The 17,500-nt window shown below is 40.9% G+C and overlaps 4 protein-coding genes across 4 annotated transcripts in view; 2 read left to right on the top strand and 2 right to left on the bottom strand.

The window, feature by feature from the left end:
• Positions 1-14,100, top strand: part of LOC147156319 (uncharacterized) — an 83,774-nt gene extending 69,674 nt beyond the window's left edge. Inside the window, exons 2-7 of the mRNA XM_086065066.1 lie at positions 11,415-11,557; positions 11,738-11,887; positions 12,072-12,176; positions 12,245-12,397; positions 13,758-13,848; positions 13,977-14,100. Of these exons, the coding sequence (XP_085921192.1) occupies positions 11,415-11,557; positions 11,738-11,887; positions 12,072-12,176; positions 12,245-12,397; positions 13,758-13,771 (565 nt within the window). The 3' untranslated portion in view covers positions 13,772-13,848; positions 13,977-14,100. The remainder of the gene's footprint in view (positions 1-11,414; positions 11,558-11,737; positions 11,888-12,071; positions 12,177-12,244; positions 12,398-13,757; positions 13,849-13,976) is intronic.
• pnmt (phenylethanolamine N-methyltransferase) lies at positions 1,084-4,911 on the bottom strand. Its single transcript, XM_086065065.1, has 3 exons — positions 4,309-4,911; positions 3,268-3,478; positions 1,084-2,054 (listed from the first exon to the last, which is right to left on the bottom strand). The coding sequence occupies exons 1-3, from the start codon at positions 4,478-4,480 to the stop codon at positions 1,616-1,618; spliced, it is 822 nt and encodes a 273-aa protein (XP_085921191.1). The 5' UTR covers positions 4,481-4,911; the 3' UTR covers positions 1,084-1,615.
• Positions 6,681-8,197, bottom strand: LOC147156320 (uncharacterized). The gene is made up of 2 exons (XM_086065073.1): positions 8,006-8,197; positions 6,681-7,005 (listed from the first exon to the last, which is right to left on the bottom strand). Exons 1-2 carry the CDS (start codon positions 8,113-8,115, stop codon positions 6,771-6,773), a joined length of 345 nt encoding a protein of 114 aa, XP_085921199.1. The 5' UTR covers positions 8,116-8,197; the 3' UTR covers positions 6,681-6,770.
• Positions 13,809-17,500, top strand: part of LOC147156318 (uncharacterized) — a 24,416-nt gene continuing 20,724 nt past the window's right edge. Inside the window, exons 1-7 of the mRNA XM_086065169.1 lie at positions 13,809-13,891; positions 13,977-14,101; positions 15,296-15,440; positions 15,519-15,592; positions 15,864-15,963; positions 16,037-16,257; positions 17,156-17,293. Coding sequence (XP_085921295.1) covers positions 13,809-13,891; positions 13,977-14,101; positions 15,296-15,440; positions 15,519-15,592; positions 15,864-15,963; positions 16,037-16,257; positions 17,156-17,271 — 864 coding nt within the window. The 3' untranslated portion in view covers positions 17,272-17,293. The remainder of the gene's footprint in view (positions 13,892-13,976; positions 14,102-15,295; positions 15,441-15,518; positions 15,593-15,863; positions 15,964-16,036; positions 16,258-17,155; positions 17,294-17,500) is intronic.

Raw genomic sequence — 17,500 nt, 5'->3', positions numbered from 1 at the left:
GAGTGGATAAAATGGATCAGAACATCTCCTACCACCCGGTATAGCAACTGAAGGACACGGGGAAGCGAGACGTAACGAAACCGTAACGTAACCGTAGCATGATCCTGATATTAGACTTGATGACACACTGCAGTATATACTTGCTATTCCCCGGAAAAAAACGGCCTGCAAGAAAGTGGCGCACGCGAAGAGGCAATCTTGTGCAAATGCTGTTGCGTCTCTTTGCACGCAGGAGAGTGTTACAAAAAGAAAAACTGTCGTTGAAACATCCACATATTTGTAAATAGCACCACAGTTGCACACATTTGTAAATAGTTTGCCAAATTGTTGTCAAATTGTTACACTGTTGAATGTAAATAAACGTATTTTGCTATCAAAAAACACTTTTTCATTCTTGGTGGTAGTGTTTTATAGAAGTAAAGCACTATTTAGGTGTTTGTGGCATCATTCATGGACAAAAAGAAGTGTAAAATTCACTAGAATGCATGAAATAATATCGTTTCACTAAAAGCTTGATTTCTCCATATTTTGGTCCAAAACAGGCGAAATTGGGTCAAACTAACCATTTTCTATTGTTGATTACTAAAGAACGGAATAAGGTAGAAACAAACTTTTTTTTTCTGATGAAAGATGAAAGTCCAATCTTTCATTTGGTAGTACGTGTGTTTCCATAGTCCAAACAGAACATTTTCTGTGGACCTTGAAAGATCAGTCAAAATGCTTAAATCGGCTGGCACTGGCGGCATCCCTTTTCTGAAAACGTCTGGCAGTCAAAGAGTTAATGTCATGTAAATGCAGTATGTGCAAGAACATCTCAGTCTGCGCCACAAGGTGGCACTAATGGACCCCGCATTAATGTAACCATACATTCTTGTACATTTTGTATACAAAACAAAGTGATGGTTTGTCTATTGGGCTTTTAATGTGTGTATCCTGTATAGTAGTATTCTATGCTATATGCTTTGTGCTGGTTGCTAATAAAACCTCCATAATGGCTTTTGAAGCTAATAATGTAGTGCCTTTATTGAAAGACGCACAAAGGACTTGAATTGATTTATAAATAAATGAAGATTTAAGTCTCTCTTATGATAGTAGCTTTATTGGTGTTTGATTACAATAACAACAAAACAAAAAAGGATTATGGCACTTTGCTATATGTAGAAAGATGCAGAGGATACATACATGTATAGTATAATTTTCAGTAAACACTCATTTATTTTCCATCCCGCCAAAATTTGGAATGGATTTCTATTTTCCATATATTGAAAAAAAAATATTGGGGATGGATTTCAATTTTCCATCTATTGAATATCTTTATATATGTCCACTTTTAAATACATGAAATTGCACAGTTCTACTGTTAATCTATTTTATATATTTGTCAATACATATTTAACATATGGGCTAGATAAAAGGTATAATCATCATATAAGGAATTAAATTAAAATCGAGACTTGGTGAACTTTGGTTTTGCTGCAGTAGCTGTTTTGGGACTGCAGGGGGCGATGTGTAACGACATAACAAAAAGGGAGGCTCCTGTCCTTGTCCGGCTGAAAATATCAATACATTCAACAAAGGCACATAGAATTCCCTTTTTGGACACGAGCGCCACCTCTTAATCCTTCTTTGCTTTAGCAAAAAACACCCCCGTCACGTCATCGACCCCCACTCGCATGTCCTGAGGCAGCGTGTAAACCTCCAGCCGGATCAGCGTGTAGCCGCTCTCCTTCAGACTGGCGCACACCTCCGCCTCGCCAAGCGGCACCACGGGGATCTTCACCCCTGGCCCCCCAAAGTAGAAGCTCTCCTCCAGGGCGCCGATGAGCAGGAGGTGCCCGCCGGGCCGCAGCAGCTCCCCGATGTGGCCCAGGGCCCGGGTGAAGGCGGCCAGGTCGGGGCTGACGCTCTCCAGGCAGAAGCAAGACACCAGGCAGTCGGCCCCCGCGGGAGGGAGGACGCCGGGGTCCACGGGCAGGGGAAGGTGCACGTCGATGGGGAGGATGTCGGTGATCGCCCGGCGGAGCTTGGCCGCCTTCTCCGTCCACGCCGAGGCCCTGAAAGTGACGGTTACAATTTCACGGGGGAGCACAAATGTTTTTCTTGGGCATACATTCCACAGACAAATGCTTGAATAGTAACTGTATTTATGCGGGGGTGTCGGGTGATGAACATTTTTAGTCGTAATTAATCGCATGACTTCAGTAGTTAAATCTGTTCTAAATGTACAATTTTTTTTTTTTAAGTTTTCATACTATATATTAAAATGATATATATTTTTAGGCGATTAAAATTTGTAATTATAATTAATTGCATGACTTTAAAAGTTAACTAACAATTAATCGCAATTTTTTTTTATCTGTTCTAAATGTACAATAAAATGTACAATCCAGTTTCTCTTATGTTTTCAAACTCTCAAACACAATATATAAAAATAAAATTTGATATATTTTTTAGGGGTGTCAGGCGATAATTTTTTTAAAATTGTAATTAATCACATGACTTCAATCGTTAACTCATGATTAATTAATTGAATGTTTTTTTCATACTCTTGTTAACGTAAAAGTGGAAAAAATGTTAAACTAATAGAAATGTGGCTGCATCTTTTAGTCATAAAAAATATGTTTTGTACTGTAAAAAACAAGTGTGATATATTATATTATATTATATTATATATTTGTGTTGACTGTTGAGGTCATTCTTTTGCCACTAGATGGCATAATTGCATCAGTGCAATTTTCTATCTAATCTTTAACATGAAATAACTTTTTTAAAACTGTAAAATACAACTTGACCCCAGTCTCCACAAATATATGCATTATCATTACATTGATTAATTTGGACATGTTGAATTCCCCCAGTACAGGCTTTTCCATTAATTGCGCGTTAAAACAATTAGTGGCGTGAAAGGAACTTTAAATGAACGCACTCATTTTGACACCCCGAGTATTCATGCAGGGGATCACACTCTAAAAACAGTTGGGTGAAAAGTAACCCAATTATGGATCAAAAATGGACCGATACACTTTATGGGTCAATTTGACCCAACTTTCTGGGTTGTTTTATACAAAATGACCCCATTTTTTGACCCAAAAAAAGGATCTGACCATATTTATAAGTATTTTTACACTAAAAGACCCATTTGTTGACTCAAACTTGGGTCAAATCGACCCAAATAGAGGATCGGTCCATTTTTTGCCCCATAGTCGGGTTATTTTTTACCCCGACTGTTTTTTCGAGTGTAATCTGAAAAACGCGGTCATCTAATACCGTCGCCCCTCCAGCTTGCAGACGTGCTGCAGATACGGCGTCCAGTCCAGGCTGCAGTCCTCCTCGCCCTGCAGCCAGCGCCTCAGCTCCTTCCGGTTGACCTCCAGGAAGTCGGTAAGGACCACCTCATTGAACACCTCGCAGGCGCTCAGGACTTGGTAGAGGGTGGGTCCCGAGCCGACGTCCACCAGCAGCTTGCCGCCGATGTCACCTTGGCAAAATATCCCAAATGGGTCTCGAGAATACGGAGAGCCTTTACTATTCATGGGCTTAGGAACCAAGACATAACCTTGTCTAATGGGGGAAAAAGTATTTTGCTGCTGTTTTGTAGCATCAGTAATTACAAAAAAAAATTATAAGTTGAACTCAAAAGATCTAAAACTTTTCCCACATACAACATCACCATTTCTCTCAATTCTTGCTTAGAAACTGGTCTACTTGCCTTAGACTGCCCACAATAAAAGGCCACTCTGAAAGGTGCAGTTTTGTTTTATCCTTGGGGACTCCGAAAACCAGTTCGTATTGACTGTACTGATGGCGTTTATATTTTTGTTGCGTGTATGATCCCAAAACAATTATTTGGATCTTATCTTACAGCATTAAAAATAGCTATTTACGACGGCATATTAGGGCAACGTAGATTTATTTTTCGGGAGGGGGGGGGGGGGGGGTTAATATTCTGCAAAAAAAACTCTTTAAAGTTGTGAGTTTATAAAGTGGCAAATTTGCGAGTTTTTTCTCTCGCAAATTTGCCACTTTATTAACTTTATAAAGTTTTTGCCACTTTATAAAATGTATGCATGAAATTGAGAGTTTTAGAGCATTGTAATGATTTACAGCTTCTTGTATCAATTTGGATTTGAGATGAGCACATCTTTTGAGTATAAATGTAAGATTCGGTAAATTCGAAATTCCAACACGTTGAAAGTCAGACAACTTTCCACACCGTTTGTGGCGAGTCAGGGTCGATGGTCAAAAATGTCTTGTCGGGATTGGAAAATAAGGAGATTGAGTTGATAAAACTCGGTCCCCGCTGCTTACCTTCGGCGAAGGCTCGATGCAGGCACGCCAATTTCCACGGCACGATGCTGTCCTTCCTGTCAAAGTCGGCGCGCGGCGGCGTGTAGTTGTACTGGAGGTACGCCGCCGGGTCGAAACGCTGGTAGCGGGCAGCCATGGCCGCCACTCCGTTTTCTGTCCCCGTTTGCTCCATGTGGATAAAAGTCGCTTCACTTGTGAGCTTCCAGGTGCGCCACGTGCCCCTTCGGAGTCTCCTTTATATAGTCACCTTATTTTTGTGTAGGTGGTACGCTGAGTTTTGGGGGGGGGCGATGGTGTTGAATCACGATAGCGTTTGTTTGTGCTTTCTTTCCCCGCCCTCGAGCACTGATGCCATCAGATTAGGAGGCTTTCAGCAACGCTAATGGACACGTTATTGCTTTCAGGTCTTGCAAGCACCCCCTCAGCAGGCTTCTTCTATCTTCGTGATCAGTCCAGGTTCGCCTTTGCCTGCCCTTTTAAGCAGATCCTTCTCATAGACCGCGGCTTTGGTTTCTTCATTTGGGCTAACAGCGCCGTACGCGGCCCAGGCCGCGATTCTAAACTTTGGCTCGGACCGGTCTGTTATTCTATCGGGATGGCGTGTCAGCAGTTCTCAGTATTTGTGTCTCAAACCTGACCCCTCAGGTACCGCCCTGAGCGATGATAGTTCAGTCTCTAAGGAATTGTCCTTAGAGACTGAACTATCATCGCAGTCGGGGTTGCTATAACTTGCTCACAGGAACACTAACGGTGCTGAGTGTTCAGGTTTTAGTCTTTAATATCTCCAACCTGAACCCAACAGGTGCCCAAAGCAATTCCTTGAGGATGGCAGACTTTGAATCTAAACACTCCACTTCTCTAGGCCAATTCCTTTCCAGTTACAGTCCAGTTTGCACTTGAAAAACTCTTTAGAGTCAAAAATAACCCAAATTGTTGTCAATAAGACACTGACCCAACTTTCTGGGTTATTACATTTACACCCTTGTAACTGCTGGGTCAAAAATAACCCAAATGTGGTCAAAAAATGGACCGACCCATTATTTGGATCAATTTAACCCAACTTTGGGTTGAAACAAAACTGAATTGGATCAATTTGACCCAACTTCAACCCAGAGTTGGGTCAAATTGACCCAAGTAGCGAGTCGGTCCAAACCTTTTACCAAAATGTGGTTACTTTTGATCCAGCAATTTTAAGGGCGTACCCAAAATGTTGGGTCAAATAAGTAACCCACAAAATAACCTCCAAAACGGGTTGCTTTGCGGGTTAATAACCCATTTTTTGTGGGTAATTTATTTGACCCAACATTTTGGCCTAAATAACTCAAAAAGTCAGGTCAGTTCATTTTTGACCCAGTTAGTTCAGTTGGGTTATTCAATTAACAAAAAACGTTTTCTCAAAACACCACAAAACAGCCCCCAAAATTGTGTTGCTTTGTGGGTTGTTACTTTCATTTGACCGATTTTTGGGGGTTACCGTAAATAAATCTTTTTGCTATTTAATGTTTTGTGTTAAATAACTCGGAGTCGCTCAGATCTTTTTTTGACCCAATTCAATTAACTAACCCAAAAAGTTGGGTCAAATTGAAAAAATGGGTTGCTTTGTGCATTATCATTTTTAATTTAAACCAAGTTTTTGTGTCACACAGCTCAAAAAGTTGACTTGAATTATTTGACCCCAAAAATTGGGTCTGTCCATTCTTGATCCAATTTGGGTTCTTTTTGACCCAACTGTTTTTAGAGCGTGGGGATGCGTTCCTTTGCATACTTTTGGTCCATCAGGTCTGAAACGAGCCAACCCCCGTCAGCCAACCCCTCGAAGATGGAACTATCGCCAGCCCAAATGCACTCCAAAATCATCTGCAAGCATAAAAAAAAAACAACACAAACATGGATCACCTGCGTTGTTTGGAAGCGTTCTGCAGAACCACAGCCGTCCAATATTCACTTTTGGTAGGTGAAGTCTTATTTACTGCGGGGGGTTAAAGGACGCATGTTAGACTTTGAAGAGCGCGAGCAACCGAGGCCAGCTGACAAAACACAGTTTGAGCCGTTGATTGGATTAATTTAACGCCGATTCCCAGTGCAAGCAGCAGCTGAACGGCTGTGGAAAATTGCCAGCCTCGTCATCAAACCGATCTCCGCGGGGGGTCCCTTGACACCTCGTTCATCCCTGGCAGATGGACACACACAGTCCGTCTTGCCGTCTCAGTGTTTGCAATGTGGAATTCTGCCACATGATCGCGGTAAAATAAAATGACAGTATGTGATCATCTCCCTGGCATCACTTTTTTGGGCCACGTTTGCCAATTTTGTGATGAAATGACTGAGGAAGCATCCGTGTTTTGAAATGAAAGCAAACGGGACAGAACCGGTCACTTCTGCTTTGTGCTTTTTATTTATTAAAAAGCCTACGTTTGTGAAGCCAAAACACACATTTATATCATCATCAATCATCAAATCCTTCAACCCAGGAACCTCGGCAGCGTCATCTTCATGGTCGTCTTTGTTTGGAACACGAGACTCTTTGGAGTTTTGAAGTCGGAGCCTCCTCGGTGGTTGCGCAACGGGCTCCCTTGCTCAACCGCGTTCTTGGTCTCTGGAGGCGGCCTGCGGCTGATGGCTCCCGAGAGGAGGCGGTGCAGGAGTCGCCTGGCTTCCCAGTATTTCTCTGAGCGCGCCGCCTCGGTCACCGCGGGCCTGGAGGAGCACACAAAGAAACGCACTTGGAATTCCTGCTCTCACACAAGCCTAGTTTTTAGGAGGACGAACCCAGATGGAAACCCTAACCACTAACACTGACCCCCTAATGGGATTGCTCCTCACCCCAAACTGGGTACCCAACCTTTGGAATTTGGAAGCAAAACTTTGAAGTCTGACTTTGGACCCGTCATAGAGCCCCACGCTCCCCGGAACCTCGCCACCAAAGTCCAAAATTCTCCCATCTTCCAAGTCACATTTATCTTAAATGGCTGAATCCTACACTCTAAAAAATGTTAGGTCAAAAGTAACCCAATTATGGATCAAAAATGGATCAGTCCACTTTCTGGGTTGTTTTATACAAAATGACAAAAAAATTTGACCCAAGTAAAGGATCTGACCAATATTTATGAGTTGCTTTACACACACAAAACCCCCCCCAACAATTTCTCGACTGAAAATTGGGTCAGTCCATTTTTGTCCCATAGTTGGGTTATTTTTGCCCCAACTGTTTCTAGAGTTCAAATCCTCAACTGAACCATAACCACAAATGACAACTAAATCTCTAACCCCGAGCCGCTAAACCTAACTCAAACCCTAATCCTACTTCTTTTCTATATTACCCTCACCAGGGCTGGGTTTAAAAAAAAAAAATCCAACAATCGATTTTCCTTTTCAAGCCTGATATGGATTCATAAAACCATGAATCGATTATTTTAACTTTTCTTTTTCCCATAAATTCATATGAAAATTTTTTTTTTCAATCTTACTGTTATCTTGAACTTTACTGTTCACATGAATTGTCTTACATTTATGAAAGACTTGACTCACTGCCCTCTTAAGAACATTTTGAACGATTTAAATTTGTATTCACAATTATTGAATTAAAACAATTTTTGTGTGACGCCTGATTATAAAACGTGTTACTTTCACTAATAAACCAAATCATTGAAGCAGTTACCAAAATACCGTCGAAAAGAATGAAAAGTTGCCCGCTAACCTTTGCACCCGGGACACCCCGAGGCTGTGCCAATGGGCCGAGTAGCTCTGTCCTCTCTGCCAGTCCTCCTCCATCACGCTGCAGTCCAGTCCGTCGCCAACGCTGCTCATCTTTTGTGGAGTCACAACACAATCTGGTTGTTAAACCTACTTTTTTCCTACTGCGTCCACCGAGTGAGCTCGACAGAATGCGGTACGAGATGTTGGGGCGGGGCGGGTGGAAAGCGGATTAGCGCCATGTTTACATAGTTGTGCGTCTGCGGTTATTTTGGTTACATGCCGATGTGAAACACAAAAGCGCGGTAAGGCCGACATTCTTCCAGTTCTTTTGTTTACTGTACATTTAAAACAGATTTAAAATGTGTGATTAATCACGAGTTAACTATTGAAGTCATGCCTTTAACTCATTCACTGCCATTGACGGCCTTAGACGTTAAAAAATTAATTTGAATTATTTCTATTAGTCTAAAAAAAAATCCACTTTTGTTAACAAGAGTATGACAACCTAGAATATTTTTTATTGTACATTTAGAACAGATATAAAATGTGTGATTAATCATGAGTTAACTCATGAAGTCATGCGATTAATTACGATTAAAAAAAAATTAATCGCCTGACACTCCTAATTTGTAATAATCTTTTTTTTTTGTCGCGTCAGGCAATTACATTTTTTTATTGTAATTAATTGCATGACTTCAATAGTTAACTCACAATTAATAACAAATTTTGTTCTGTTCTAAATGTACAATAAAAAATATTCAAGGTTTTCATACTCTTGTTAACAAAAGTGGAGAATTTTTTTTAAGCTAATAGAAATAGTTGAAATGAATTTTTGACGTCTATAGCCGTCAATGGCAGTGAATGAGTTAATTACGATTAAAAAAAATTTAATCGCCCGACACCCCTAATTATTAGACATAATTCTACTCTGTAATTTTCCTTATTTACATGAGCTGTAAGTACTGTGAATACTTTCTACTGAGACACACGATGGAAAAAAAAAAAAAGCGGCAAACCCCGCACACACTGTGTTATGCGCCTGAAGCATCAAGGTAAGCAATGTTCAGCTCCTTCCGCCGATGGACAAATAGATGATATGGACAAATAACAGATGAGGACGAGGCGTAGATAAAGAGCAAAAAGCCGACCGGAGAGAAAACAGGACCGAAATAATGGAATAACGCGCATGTGAGCCTCGGGACGATTGAGTTATGTTTGCCGCTGAGGGGCGGGCGGGGCCGCTTCGGTGGTGCGGAGTCCGATGACAGCAGCCACGGCTGCGCTCGGGGCTCGCAAACTTGACATGACCTTCACCTACGCACTTTTTGTTGTTGTTGGGGGAGGGGCTTGTTTTTCCACCAAAGAATGAACATAAAATAGGTCAAGTTTTTGTATTCTGATGCATATACAGAGAGCAAATTCGTTTTTATTTATTTATTTATTACAAACTGTGGATTCTGATATATAAGTACATTAGCAACATTTATACAGTCATGGAAAACGAGGGAGGGCCACAACAACAACCGACATCAGCCTCCATTTACCGGCAAAGTACACGATCGTCGGCACCGAGCGCGAGTACGGACGCAATCCCGCCCTTTCAACTTGTTCAGCCGTGAGAAAGCGTGCGTCCAAGTGAGCATGCTGTTCCAGAGGCTGTGTCCCAGGATTGGGCTGGACCACCCGAAACACTATTGGAGGACCACCAGAAGGCTCTCGCAAGGCAAGCCAGGCCGCTTACACCCTGATTGCTTATTTTGGAAAGATTTTTCCATGCAGGGAACTGCTTTAAACGCTTTAAAATGGCAGCTTGACATTGCACATTTGTGTTGAAAGCATTATTTGGACCAGAATAGCCTCATTCCCCATCTTGACATCCATTTTACCGGGTTTTTTTTTCTGGTGTAGTTTACACACTCAAATGTTGAACTTTTTTCCACACTAACCTGGTGACAAATGTTTAATTAGTAAACACCTTCGCTGTTCACATTGGAAACTCCTGCAAGCCTTTCGCCAATCATTTTCAGACTGGATTCGGGTTTGAATTTCTCGTACTCTGTTCTTATATATATATATATTTTTTTTGACATTTATCAAATCAATCCAATTACTAATGAGTAATTTTCACGTAATTTATCTTTCGATTTACTTGATAAGATTCCACATGCATTCATCTTTTATTAGCATTCAGCTTTCCGCGTTCCCGCGCAATTTCTCCAGAAATTGCACTTCGTCTCGTTGATGAATGAAACTACCAGTAAACTGTTGCATTGCACAAACCTAAATAAACTTTCACCGCAGTGAACGATCTCAATAGCAGCTTTACAGTTGCCACGTTTGTGTCAAGCGTTATTTTCGCTAATTTGGCCAATGACTTCCTACAAAATAGGCCGTCAAAGAAAAAGAAAAATCCAGGTAGGTCAACGTCAAGCGCCTTTTTTGGCTATTTGTCGTATAAACATATTATATATAATATCCTCGTTTGACTTTGCGAAATACTTTTTAATCGCTTAACTTAGCTTCAGTATTTATTTTGTGGCCAGTAAGGTTTGAGTGCGTTTCCACTGGTGGTGAACTTTTACCGGCCGTCGCGCACCTCATTGTTCCCCCGATGGGGTGTGATGTCAGCATTTTTTTTTTTGTGTGTGTGCTGATGCGGCTGTCTGTGCGTTGCCAAGGTTACAGATGGGTGTGAAAGGGGGCGGGGGGTTGGGGTGCTTCAATTTGATGGTCATGAAAATTGCAGTGGTGGGAGGTAACAAAGTCCATTGTTATTGTACTGTAGAGTATTTATTAAGATCTCCTAAAAATGCACATATAGATGATTTGGACTCTTTTTTTTCTTTTTTTTTTGAAATCGCACAGGTGCATGTTTCAGTGGGAGCGTGAGCTAATGTGGCGGTTACACAGACAGTTCTCAGTACTGTCTATTTGAAAACTCTTTCCACTGTCCCACAAAAAATCGATACATACATTTATGGCATCACAGGTTCAAGCTTCGAACCATTTCAGTAGACCCATCACACAATCACATTTGCAAATATTTTAATTTTTGTGTATTTCACTTTTCGAGGTGGAAGAATGACATTTTTTTTGTATTTTTTTTATTGCTGTCAAATGACAAAACGGGTCAAATTGGACTGGAAACAGTATGAAAAGGTTTAAGTGCCAGAATTGAAAATCTGAATTTTATGGTCTCCACAAGGGACACATTTGATATATTTTCTTTTTCCGTCCTAGCTGAAAGCCATGTCATCATTTTATGTTTTCACAAGAAAATATCACAGGATGTGTTACTTCAACACTGCTGAAGCGCATGTTATTGTGATTTTTTATTCTCCCCAATTTTTCCCTACATAATACTTCGGATTTACAGCGTTCACATTTCAACTTTGTCCCCCTCCGCCCAGGCGCTCGCGGCAGCGGCCCCTTTGCCCACCGCGGCCAGCTGCGCGACGCCAAGAGGATCGTGGTGAAGCTGGGCAGCGCCGTGGTCACCCGGGGGGACGAGTGCGGCCTGGCGCTGGGCCGGCTGGCGTCCATCGTGGAGCAGGTGAAAGTTTCATTCCAAGAAAAATAATAAAAAAATGTCGCCCGCAGAAAATCACTGCCAAATATAGTCATACAAAATAAAATAAATACAACAAAACAGAATCGGCACTTTTTTGTTTTGATTACGTTCCAGCATTAGAACCGAGTTGCCAATCCCAAAACATGAGTCACTGGCCCACAGGTGGCCGTGCTGCAGAACCAGGGCCGAGAGATGCTGATCGTCACCAGCGGGGCGGTGGCTTTCGGCAAGCAGAGGCTGCGGCACGAGATCCTGCTGTCGCAGAGCGTTCGACAGGCGCTGCACACGGGACACAGTCGGCTCAAAGACACGGTCATTCAAATCATCTTTGACTCGCGAGTGCTTTGACTTCCAACGTTTGACATCTGATTGCGCTTCACACGCACCGCCGCTAGATGGCGCCAGTGAAGTTCTCAACATCCAGCCACCTTCAGTTCCTCACTCGATATGAAGCTCTATCAAATCATGTTTTTGTTTTTCTGTGTTGTCCTCGCAGTCGTTGCCCGTGTTGGAAGCCCGAGCGTGCGCGGCCGCCGGGCAAAGCGGCCTGATGGCCCTCTACGAGGCCATGTTCTCGCAATACAGCACCTGCACCGCACAGGTACTGGCTTCCCTTGCTTATTGCTGTGGAGAGAAATTGGCGTCTTCCTATCCTCGCTTCCTCCTCAGGTTCTGGTGACCAATCTGGACTTCTACGACGAGCAAAAGCGCAAGAACCTGAACAGCACGCTGCGGGAGCTGCTGCGCATGAACATCGTGCCCATCGTCAACACCAACGACGCCGTGGTGCCCCCGCCGCAGCCGGACAGCGACCTGCAGGGGGTAAACGTGGGTACCGATGGATGTCGAGGGGTGGTCGGTGGGCACGAGCTGGGCAAATAGCAGCACATTCGGATTCCAAAGGAGATCTCATACAAGAGCTGTGTCTAGAGTTCCTCGGCAACCCATTTAGGCAGGCCTAGATTACAGATCTTGTACCTCGTGTTCTTGCTTCAACATTCCATGTTGTCGGAACAATTACAGAACGTGTAATTGACAGACTTCCTCTGCTACCCATTTAGGCGGCAAGCTAACACACGCTCAAATTGCAAATCTTGCCAATGGGTCCATATCAAATGTTGCATTCTAGGCTAATATCACTTGTTGTCATAATCGCTGTGGAACATGTAAACCTTATTTTGATGTCCTCTGCAACCCATTTAGGCAGCCAGCTAGTCTGGCCTGAATTGCAGCCGACTTACTTATTAGTGCCACCGCAACAAACTTTGCATTCTAGCATTTTCTTGAAGTCACCATGGAATTTAAATTCCTTTATTATTATTATTATTATTATTATTAATTTATTTATGTATTTATTTATTTACTATTTTTTTTTGTTTTGTTATTTTTATCTATTTATTTATTTACTTATTTTTTTATTTTAGAAAAGGGGACTTACATTGTCTTTTTTTAATTATTACTATTTAAATTATTTTAGTATTTTTAGTATTTTTTTTTAATTTTCATTAAAAAGATACTTAAATTCCAGTTTTTTAAAATTATTATTATAATTATATTTTATTTGTTTTAAATGTATTTTTTATTAATTTTTTTATTAATTCTTTATTATTATTATTATTATTATTATTATTATTATTATTATTGTTATTAATATTATCCTCATCATTTTTTTAACTTAGAAAAATAAAATACAATTCTTTTTTTTTAGTTCCTCTGCAACCTATTTAGGCGGCAAACATTTGGAGGGAAGGACTTCGATTTCACTTAGGTTTTCATGTTTGTTTTTCATAATTCATACTTCATTTTCCATCATTTTACTACTTTTTTCAGCACTGACTACAGACCATGCACTTGACTTACCCTACAAACCGTTTTAGTCAGAAACCAAGTAGGGCCTGAATGACAGAATCTGTCAGCTGGCATATACTAAACAATTTTTACAGGGATGATCGTAATAAAATTGAGATTATAGAAAGATACAGTAGTGTTTGTCAGGATTTGGATTCAGCTCTTGTTTTGTGATCTATTAGTTTGTGCTGATGTTGTGGCTATAAAGACGGAGGGTGACTAATTGGTATTAGACTCTTTTCCCCTCTCATAAGCAAACATTATCAGCACAGCTGCGTGACAGATGTTTGCTAACATCAGCCGGGTTTTTTTTGTCTTTTTAATTTCTCCGTAGGTGATCAGCGTTAAGGACAACGACAGCCTGGCGGCGCGACTCGCCGTGGAAATGGAGTCCGACCTGCTTATCGTGCTGTCCGACGTTGAAGGTATGCGCCGCCACTATCCGCCAAGCGGTGGCAGGAGGGCGGGGCTTGTTTCCTCGTCGTCTACTGATTCATTTTGGGGAGACCAACGCAAACTGGTGGAGTTGAAATCCGTTTTTTTTGACAATAAGGACTGTACAACTGTCCTCCCGGAACCGACGACGCCAAGCTCATCGATGTCTTCTATCCTGGAGACCAGCAGTCCATCACCTATGGGACCAAGTCCAGAGTCGGAATTGGGGGCATGGAGGCCAAAGTAGGTGGGAAGGTGTGCTCTGAAAAAAATCAAGAAAAGATCAAGTGAGAGAATGTTTGTTTTGGAAAATCAGCTCAACTTTTGATTTGTGTCATATTTGATACATCCGGTCACAATGCTTTAAATGCGTACATTTATAACTGTTAAAAATATAACAATAAACAGACATATCAAACGTATTTCCTTTACACTCATGAAATAGAGGGATCAAAATGTCTTGTATTTAATATGATACGTTTGGCTTTATAGGGTAAATAATGTTATTTTCAAGTTTGTTTGTTCCCTCAGCCAATACAAATATGGGGTGAGACATTACATTTTATTGCCGATTGTTGGTTATTTGCATGTTTCGTAGAATGATACTAAAATTATCCAGCTGACAAATTTTGTAGAGGGTTGGCGCCAGGGCTAATGTAGAATCCTTTCAATTATGGTTCAGCTCTGGCCATAGTTGTGAAATTTTCATTTTAATTAGTTTTTATTTCGTTTTGACTTTTTGTTTTTTAAATTGAGTTTTAATTAGTTTTTTGGGTGATTCTGTTAGGTTTAGTTATTTAAAAAAAAATCTTAATTTTAGTTCGGTTTTAGTTAGATTCAGTATTAGTAAAAGCGCATTACTTTTGTGCAATATTTAATAAACACCATGGTAAAAAAAAAAAAGTAACGCATTTCTTACATGGCGTTACATTTTGGCTGAGTTAAATGAAAACGCAGGTGAGCCGAGCCATTGGAGCCAACAGTCAAGCACACAAAATTGTGGCCTCGGAGCTGAAGGTGCTTTTCGATTGGCTGCTGCTTGATGACATCACATGTGTGTGACACACTTTCAAACGTCCTTATTCCGGTTAAATTCGGGAAATATACTTAAAATAATGATTTATTAAATTAATTACCAAATTAATTACATTTGAATTATTTATTAAATGAATTACCAACAACTAAAACAAAGAAAATTTTCGCTATAATTATAGTTAATTTTAGTTAGTTTTGTAAACATAAAATAATTTTAAAAAATTCGTTAACAAATTTTTTTACATTTTATTTTAGTTTTTACGTCACTTTTCGTTAACCAAGATAACCTTGCAGAATGCTGCAATTTAAAAAAAAAAAAGAGTTCTGTTGCCGTTCCTGCTAAAAGCGGGATTTAATTTCCACACCTGTCTATTGGAGCTTGTTAGTTTTCCCACGGTGCAGGTCCAGTCATCCATCTGGGCGCTACAAGGCGGAACCTCGGTGGTTATAGCCAGCGGCACGCACCCCAAAGTCACGGGCCACGTCATCGCCGACATTGTGGAGGGCAAGAAAGTGGGCACGTTCTTCTCCGAGACCAAACCGGCTGGCGAGTGGACATTTTTGTCCCCTTATTCCTCACCTGTTCTTACACCGGTGCTGTTAGCTTCTCTGACTTATTTTCCAGGCACGACTGTCGAGCAGCAGGCACAAGTGGCGCGGAGCGTTGGGAGAAAACTGGCATCGCTGCGACCGGAGCAGGTAGGAACTCCATTTGTTTGTGAGTCCACATACATTTGTCTTGTGTGACACAATGTCCCAATACATTTGTCCCAAACTGCAATTCCCGTGTGTCAATATGTCCCCAATTTGTTTGTGCAGAACTGCACTTCTTGTATGGCCAGGTGTCTCAAAACTTTTGTCCATCGGATGTAGCGTGTTCAGTTTTGATTTCTTGGTCAACACTGACGTCTTGTGGAGGAAGGTAGTATTGCATGTTGTGACTCATTATTTTTCTTGTGAATGTTTTCAGAGGAGCGAGATCATCTGCCACTTTGCAGATCTTTTGATGGACAGGAAAGACGACATCCTGTCCGCCAACAAATTGGATGTGGACCTGGCGCTCAGCCAGGGTAAGGCACACATTTTAATTGCCTTTTTCAAATAACAACATCACTAAGCTCCTCCTGTCTTTTCTCCCCGCAGGGCAACTGCCGGCCGCCGCGCTGGCACGTCTGAGTTTGACTGCGGCCATGTTGGACAACCTGGCCGTGGGTCTCCGTCAGATCGCCTCGGCCGCCCTGGACTGCGTGGGCCGCGTCCTGCGCAGGACCAAGGTGGCCCACAAGCTGGAGCTGGAGGAGATCGCCGTGCCCATCGGGGTCCTTCTTGTCATCTTCGAGGGCCGCCCCGACTGCCTGCCGCAGGTAAGCACAAATAAGACACTTTTCTTCATACTACAACTTTAGATTTTTATTTAACTTATTTTTTTTTCCAGTTTTGTCCGTTTTTATATATCTTTTTTATTTGTTTTTCTTTCAATTTAGTTTGACTTCTGTCCTTTCTTTCCCCTTATGTTTCCTTCCTTCTTATTTTCCAATTTTCCTTTCCTCATATTTTTTTTACTTTAACTTTTTGCAGTTTTCCCCTATTTAATGTTATTTTTTTCTTTTAAATGTCCCTCTCCCTTTTCTTTTTAACTTTCATTTACAGTATTTCCTCCTTTTCTATTTTCCCTTTTGCTGGCTTTTAAATGTTTTATTTACTTTTGCAAAAATTTTTTCTCTCTTTTACTATTTTTTTTCCTTAAATTTTTGCTTCCTTACTTAACTTTTTTCTTACTCTTTTTCATTGTATTTTTCGTACTTTTAAATTATTCCTCATTAAAACCAAATTTATAGCTTCAAATACCTCTATTATAAACGAGGCATCAATTATTATTGTGATTATCATTAGGCTCTCAATAAAATCATGTCAAGAGAAAGTGGAGTTTAAGATCAAACAAGCTGGAATATTACTGTAAAACAGAGCCAATAAGTAGCATAACTGCCAGGAAAATAAACACACAATATTGTGGAGCAAGCATTGCCAGAGATCACGTAAAATCATTTGACATATTCTGTAAGGACACGCCACACATGAATTCATCTGAAAGCCTGTTATTGTGTTTTTTTAGGTGCTGCTGTTTTGGTTAGCAACACTTATTTTTATTTTTATTTTTTTTTTACTATTTCCTGTTCGTGCGAACTGTGATGTGATGACATGATGATGAAAAACGGAGGCATTTATTGCTAAGTTAATGTTGAGTGTTGTACTTCCTTGCAGGTGTCAGCTTTGGCCATCGCCAGCGGCAACGCCGGCCTGCTGAAGGGCGGCAAGGAGATGACAAACACCAACCGCGTCCTCCACCAACTCACCCAAGAAGCCCTCGCCCCGCATGACGTCACACAGGCCGTGCAGATGGTAAGCAGAGGTGGAAAATCAAGGTCCAGAAAGTAAAAAGCCTTGCCACAGTTTGTATTTAGCCTCAAGTGCTAGCTCCCATGGTGTTTTTATTTTTATTTTTATTTTTATTTTTATTTTTATTTTTATTTTTATTTTTATTTTTATTTTTATTTTTATTTTTATTTTTATTTTTATTTTTATTTTTATTTTTATTTTTATTTTTAT

This window comes from Leptonotus elevatus, chromosome 20 (genome assembly GCF_054856555.1).
Source record: "Leptonotus elevatus isolate MCC_2025b chromosome 20, RoL_Lele_1.0, whole genome shotgun sequence".
Lineage (NCBI taxonomy): Eukaryota > Metazoa > Chordata > Actinopteri > Syngnathiformes > Syngnathidae > Leptonotus > Leptonotus elevatus.
Note: the sequence above shows the minus strand (reverse complement) of the source record. Positions and strands in the feature narration are given on the sequence as shown.